The following is a 6,759-nucleotide window of genomic DNA, read 5'->3' as shown; positions in this document are numbered from 1 at the left end:
GAGCACAGAACCAGCTGGTCTTTATGTCTGCAGTGGGTTTTTTTATCCTACGTTTAAACTGCAGATCTTTCATCTTTGTTTTGCTTTCCTTCAGCTGCACGAGGAAAACCAGCAGAGGAACCTCATCCAGGACCAGACGACGGAGGTCCAAGTCTCCCATCCTCCACCCTCCGAGGTTCACCTACTGCAGCAGCGCAGCCTCAGCTCTGGCGCCCCCCGGTGGCTGCCTGAAGCAGCAGCGCCTGGCCTTGCCTGAGTCTGCAGAACCTCAAGCAGCAGTTGATGAATCTCCTGGTTCCTCTGCTGGGCCTCCGGTTCAGACGGAGCGTTGCTCCTCAGGTCTGTTGGGCCGTGGCTCTCCTGTGGTCTTTGGAGTTCGCCCCAGTTATGACACACGGATGGGCGGCGTGGGTTCCTCGCCATCCTTACCGCAGATCACCACAGCAGCGAAGTCCCCGCGGTGGGAGGGTAGAAGCTCCAGAGAGGCCCGGTCCAGTGAGGAGAGCGGCACAGATAATGGTTCCCCTGATCGAGCAGGAGCTTCTGCGCCTCTTGGATCCAACACTGCAGACTTTAGAGCTCTGTCCGAGCTCCACAGTCGCAGCTCCTCAGACGGGCCCCTGGCCCCCTGCTCCTGCTGCCAGGGCAGTGAGTCAGAACCCAGGGAGGAGAGCCAGCTGGAAACCAGACAGCGGTGCCACTGCAGGTCGCGTGCTCCTGGTTGGAAGGATGTGGAGGTCTACTCCTTTACCGGGCTCCGCAGCGTCATCTCAGAGTGCGAAGGGAGCCTGTCGGTCCAGGAGGACGAATCCAGAACTCTGAGCAGTACTTCATCATCCTCGCCGCTGTCGTCCGGCTCACCTCGCTCGTGCTCAGAGCAGGCGCGAGCCTACGTGGACGACATCACGATAGAGGACCTTTCTGGCTACATGGAGTATTACCTCTACATCCCTAAGAAGATGTCCCACATGGCTGAGATGATGTACACCTAAAGGACAAGTGACCTTCATTCCATCTACAGTCATGAAGTTACAGCTTGTGTTCTGAGGGGGAGCGGAGGACGGAACGAGGACTAAAGATGGCCCAACTGGGGTTTAATCTGGATTATACTGGAACCATCCCAGGCGACGGTCTCTTTAGGTCCAGCTTGTTTTCAGTGTGTTCTGTTAATCTCTTTGTTTTCCAGATTTAATGTTTACACTTGAAGTTGCCAAAGCTCTCCTGAGCTAACATTTTAAGACCAGCTGGGATTTTGTCTGTGGTTCTTTGCTCAATAAAGATGCTGAATGCTCTGCTGGGATCTTGGTCATTTTTTACTGCATCCACAGAAGAAGAAAACCTGAATGTTTTGTAGTGGGTTTATATGGATTCCGTATTGGGGGGAAAAAGTTAGGACGATTCTAAGGGCCCTTGGACTGAGGAGGGGCCCAAAAGAAGTAAAAAAGATTTGTCCTGCTATATTTTTCAAATATAAAAAGAAAATCCAGCAGTAAAATAAATAAACTTCACGTTCTCCTTAATTTTTCAGCAGTAAACAGTAAAAGCAGGGTTGAAGAGCAGATGAGATTTGTTGCTCATTTTCAGCACCCAATGCCACAGGGCAGTAGCAGCCTAGTGGTGTAAACTTTCAGTTAAATCCCTTTTTAATGTCAAATATGACAGATTACTGGATTAAGGAAATTTCTAGTATATGACATGCTATCACACATAACAGTTTTTGAGAATTTGTAAACAGTTGCTCTTTATTTCTCGAAGATATGAGAGGAGGAGAGGAGAGAATGGATATTTAAGCTGCCTGAAATAATCAGTTCCCCCTCCATAAAATGTGAAGAAATTGATTTACTTGCAAGTCTTTACCTGTGTTTATTCTTCTCTTCATCAACAACAAACCCTGTGGATTTGGTGACCCGGGCTCTTGGGGGAACATCCGGGGCCGGAGCCCAAGTAGCCTCCCTGCTCCCTGGGCGCCCCACAGTGGCAGCCCACTGCTCCCCAAGGGGATGGGTTAAATGCAGAGTGATTTAGGTTTAACAAACAGGAAGTGTTGGAAGTTAACCCTGTTTTCTGCATCCTCTCTGGGGGACACATCACATCTTTTACTGATATATGGTTAATCAAACATATTCATTTTGAAAATGCAAACATATGAATCTGTTTGTGGGCTTATGGTTTATAACTATGGTTTTCTAAAGAGTTATTCCAGATCTTTCCTTAATTGATCGAGAGGTGTAGAGTTCAGCTTCTGTAAGTAAAAACCCCACCTAGAGCCTCTCAGTGTGGAGCTGTAATTTATGTAACATTAGATGTATCTTTCAAATATAATATTTCATATAAAACTGTATGTTTTACTATTTCTATTTGTAAATGTAACTCGGTCTGTTCTGTTTCCCTTCCATTGATGAAATTAATCTGCTGCTGCTGCTGTGTCTGCAATTAACTCTTTTATAATTGTATTTTAATGTATTTTTATACATTATTGAATGTGAGCAAGCCAAAGGCAAATTTCTGCTATCATCGTGTATGGTAGACAATAAAGTGTTTTCTATTCTCTTCTATTTCTGTTTGTTAATCTAGATCACCAAACAGGGTTTAAGATTTATCATCATGAATGTATTTCCATCCTCTTTGGAAGATTCCTCCACCTAAAAGCATCGTGTCGCTGTGGACCAATCAATCCGCGCCAACTGGACGTTGTGCCCGGAAAGTGGTACCGCTGTCCAATCACAGCAAAGTGCGTGTAGGTTGGTGGAAATTCTAACCAATCGGGTGGCGGCTGTGCGGGACTCAACGCCCACTCCTGGTTTTACCGGCGTCTGTCAGCTCCGAAGCGGCGGAGTCTCATGAGTTCACACCGTCGGTCCTCAGCGGTTATTTCACGGAGGTTTTTCTGACCTAACTGGTGCTGAAAATGTTGTGTTTGGGCGGCTTGTCGGTGGCTCTGGCCCTCGCTCTGGTGCCGGGACCCGTCCAAGGCCTGAAAGAAGGAGAATGTGAAGGTAGGAAGAGTTAGCTGCTGTTAGCAGCGACGACGTTAGCTTTTAGCTTCAGAAACTTTCCACCGGGAAAGGAAAGGAATCCAACTCTATCCGATTTGTGCATTTGGTGTTGTTTGACTGAGTGACTGAATTCTTCTGATACTTTTTCATTCATTTAAAGAGAGCGCCCAAAATATTCTTAAATTGAATGTTATCTAAACAGGATCTGGCGTGGAATTTGACTTCAATTTCAATTCAATAAATGTCTAACATTTATTCACAATAGAAGAGTAATAAAATCTAAGGAGCAGTAAAAAAGCTGTTATATATATATCTATATATATGATATATATATATATATATATATATATATAGATATATATATTATAGATAGATAGATCTAGAGAGTACAGATATTTATAGAGCTGTTCTTAACGACATTTCTTTTTGTTTACATTTGTGTCTACAAAATGACAAAATAAATCTAAGTCTAAGATATATCTATATAGATATATACATATATCTATATAGATAGAGATATATGTGAGGATGTACTGTATATACCCCCATGATTCTTTTCTTCCTTTGGCACCTTCTTCTTCTGAGCTGATGTAACGAGTACATTTCTCCACTGTGAGATCAATAAAGTCAATTAATTAATCAGGTTTAAATGGATGAGATCTTCCTAAATGTTTCACTCATCAGGACTCAGTACAGGTGTTACCTTCTATGAAATTAATTTGCATAACTGTTTATAATTCTTACCTTTTAGTCACTGGAGGCAGAACAAACTAATTGAACATTCCGTTCCTTGTTTCATGTTAATCCTGTTGGGGTGAGGTTATGATCAAATGTTTCTTGTGTTTCGGTTTGTCTGAAGGCACGGCTGTATTTTCTGATCCAGCTTTTAAAGAGAAAGCTGTTTCCAGGTTCAGGTTTGGTGATGTGTAGCTGCAGATCCCTCCTGGTGTTCATGCTGATCGCATCCTATCAGAACCGAATAGTAACTGTAAGTTTCCTGGATGGAGAAAACTGAAGAAGTAAAGAGGCTTCTGATGTTCCCTCTTATCATCTTTGCTGACCATCTTTATGAAAACTCTAGTCCCTGACTGCAGCAGAATCACCATCTCTGTCACAGAAGATTTAAGAAACTCTGCAACCAGTTTGAGGCTTTCGATTGGCCCCAAGTTCCCCAGATCTCCATCTTTGAGATCAACCAATACAAGTTTTTAAAGCCTGATTATTCTAATCCCAGATCTGTTGAATCTCATTTTGCTTTTTCTTCCTCCATTTAAAAATTGCAATGAAAAGATTTTCCAATTTACTTCAAATAAGAAAAAAATAGGGGCTGTTAAAGGAAAGCTCTGTGTTTACACCTTGAAATCATAAAAATCAGCGTTACTTGTTGCGGATGGTTTAGACCGATGCCAAAAATATGGGAGTATTGGCATCGTTTGTAAAAACAAGCATCAGTTGAAGCATCAGCTTCACTTCCGTCGGCGTGCCCCAGGCCAGCTGTGGCTACAGTGTAGCTCGTCACAAACTGTAAATGTGTGCGTGGATGTCTGGAGTGTAAAGAGCTTTATGGTTACAGCTATTCAAGTACAGGCTATTAACATTTATTAACAAACGTCAACAATGGTTTAGAAGTGGAGGAAGCTGCGATTCAGGCTCTTTAAGTAATCTGAAGACATGACTGCTGATGCACTAATGAATGCATGCACTTATCAGATTAAAGTGATTTGAGGAGGGGAAAGGCTTATATGGGCTGTCCGATGTTGGTCTACCTTTGCTGCGGCCAATCCAGCATCTCTGGGATGTTCTAAGCTAACACGTCTGATCCATTAAGGCTACATCTTAGGATGTTTATCCATCTCCAGGCTGGAGAAACTAATAAAAACTATTAAAGCAAAAACAAGAGAGAGCTAGATATGAAAAATAAGTTAAATAAAATGGTGTATCTGTGTGGGGAAGAGGTTATCACCAGATTTGATATAAAAAGACAGAAAATAGTCTTTGGTTCAGGGTTGACCAGACGTCACAAAAGACATCCTTGACATTTTAGTTTTTTGTTTTTTATCTCTGTTGAGCAAAACCTGCAGCCGGTGATCATTGAAAAACTTCTTTGTCAAACATTTCTTAAACTCCAGCAGGACTCTGAGCCTTAATGAGACACATTTTAGTTGATCTTCATCTATAACCTGCTGCAGATGCTGCTTTGAGTGTTTCTTTAGGTAACTGAAACATTCGGATTGGTTTAGAGCAGCTTTCTAATATTTTGGATGATCATAGCTTGACAGAACTGGAAAATAAGATTTTAACTTTTTTTGTATTATTTTTGTCATTGAAGATAAAAACTTGAAATCACAGCATTGTTTTGTTTTTTTTATTAGCATAAAGTCCTGGTCGTTCCAAACAAGGAAGCCGTTCCAGATTTGATTAAATGATCTTTCCAGTGATGATCTATAGCTCATTATCAGAGGAAGATATCCAACCTGTTGGTTCAGTTTGCCGTTTTACTTTGATGGGAAACTGGAGACTGAAATCAAGGTTCCTGAAGCAATGAGACCAAAACTGACTGTTTGTCCTCCTTTCTGTTTTAGTGTGCGTCACCTTCCTGGGAAAGTTCTACGAGTCGGTGAAGGAATCCAACTCGAACAGCGCAGATATTGAGAAGGCGCTGCTGAAGAGCTGCAAAGATACCAAAGGAAAAGAGAACAGATTTGTGAGTAAATCAATAATCTGGGGCTCCTGTGGTTTTCAGTTCTGATAAACGGATTCATTCATCCGTAGATCTTGAGCTGGGCTCCATATTTCTGCCACCTTTTGGTGCTTTTATAGAGGAAATGTGTTTATATATCTGCTGTAATTTTCCAGCCCCCTGCTTTGAATGGAAACCAAGAGAAACAGCTGAGGTTTCTGTAAAACCCTGAAATTACTGACTTTATGCTGCAGATGTTATAGACGCATAAAAGTTTCAGCATGATGTAACTAAAGGACGGATCAGTGATGCTGCTGAGTCCTGGTTCTGTCAGTCACTTCTGCCTGATTACAGAAAAAAAAACATTGTTCTGAGTCTCTGAACCTGGTTCTGTTGCTTCATGCGAATCTAAAAGGTGAGGAGCTGGAGGGGAATCCTGAATGATGTTTAACGTCCTCTATCATAGCTGTAGGTAGAGCTTTGTGGTTGTAGTTTAGAAATCTAATCTCCAAGTTTAATTTTCGATATATAAATTTTCGTCTTAAAGGTATAGAGGACGATCTTTTATTTCCAGGTGGATCATCTTAATGAGTGGTCCTCTTAATTGTTAATCAGTCTGGTGATATCCATCCGTCCTACATGTTCGTCCCTTTAGCTTTCTTTTTCTAAGCATGTGACATTCAGGCATAGATCTGTGGTGAGCTACAGTTTCAGACATTGGAGCTCACCTTTCTCACAGCAGTTCTTTGAAGTTGGCCGAAGGTTGTAAGTGAAAAGTGTCTACGAAGTGTAGAAGAAGAGAAATACCTCAGAAGAGACAGATATATCCCAGAATGCTTTGTGCTGAGAGCTCTCCTCGCAAAACATTATGGGATTTGCTGTTACAGCGGCCCACTAGAATGGTGCAGGTACGGCACGGTGGAGGAGGAGTTGCGTGACCAACAGGGAGCAAAAAGCAGCGATTATCTATCCAAACAATAAGTTAACTGAGTCCACTATGTAGTCCACTATGTAGTCCACTATGTAGTCCACTATGTAGTCCACTATGTAGTCCACTATGTAGTCCCTGCTCTATATAGTGAT

At 42.3% G+C, this 6,759-nt stretch overlaps 2 protein-coding genes across 3 annotated transcripts in view; both read left to right on the top strand.

Annotated features, from left to right (window-relative positions):
• Window positions 1–2,442, top strand: part of oser1 (oxidative stress responsive serine-rich 1) — a 7,896-nt gene extending 5,454 nt beyond the window's left edge. The window contains exon 3 of one of the 2 annotated variants that reach the window (XM_015379800.1): window positions 95–2,442. In XM_015379800.1, coding sequence (XP_015235286.1) covers window positions 95–992 — 898 coding nt within the window. In that variant the 3' untranslated portion in view covers window positions 993–2,442. The remainder of the gene's footprint in view (window positions 1–94) is intronic. The other variant, XM_015379799.1, reaches the window with a different exon arrangement.
• A 349-nt stretch (window positions 2,443–2,791) lies between these two features.
• The window catches only part of manf (mesencephalic astrocyte-derived neurotrophic factor), a 6,664-nt gene continuing 2,696 nt past the window's right edge, over window positions 2,792–6,759 (top strand). The window contains exons 1-2 of the mRNA XM_015379798.1: window positions 2,792–2,996; window positions 5,579–5,700. Of these exons, the coding sequence (XP_015235284.1) occupies window positions 2,909–2,996; window positions 5,579–5,700 (210 nt within the window). The 5' untranslated portion in view covers window positions 2,792–2,908. The remainder of the gene's footprint in view (window positions 2,997–5,578; window positions 5,701–6,759) is intronic.

The sequence above is a fragment of the Cyprinodon variegatus genome, unplaced genomic scaffold (genome assembly GCF_000732505.1).
Source record: "Cyprinodon variegatus isolate N-32 unplaced genomic scaffold, C_variegatus-1.0 Scaffold200, whole genome shotgun sequence".
NCBI classification, from domain to species: domain Eukaryota; kingdom Metazoa; phylum Chordata; class Actinopteri; order Cyprinodontiformes; family Cyprinodontidae; genus Cyprinodon; species Cyprinodon variegatus.
This window is presented reverse-complemented; position numbering and strand designations above follow the sequence as displayed.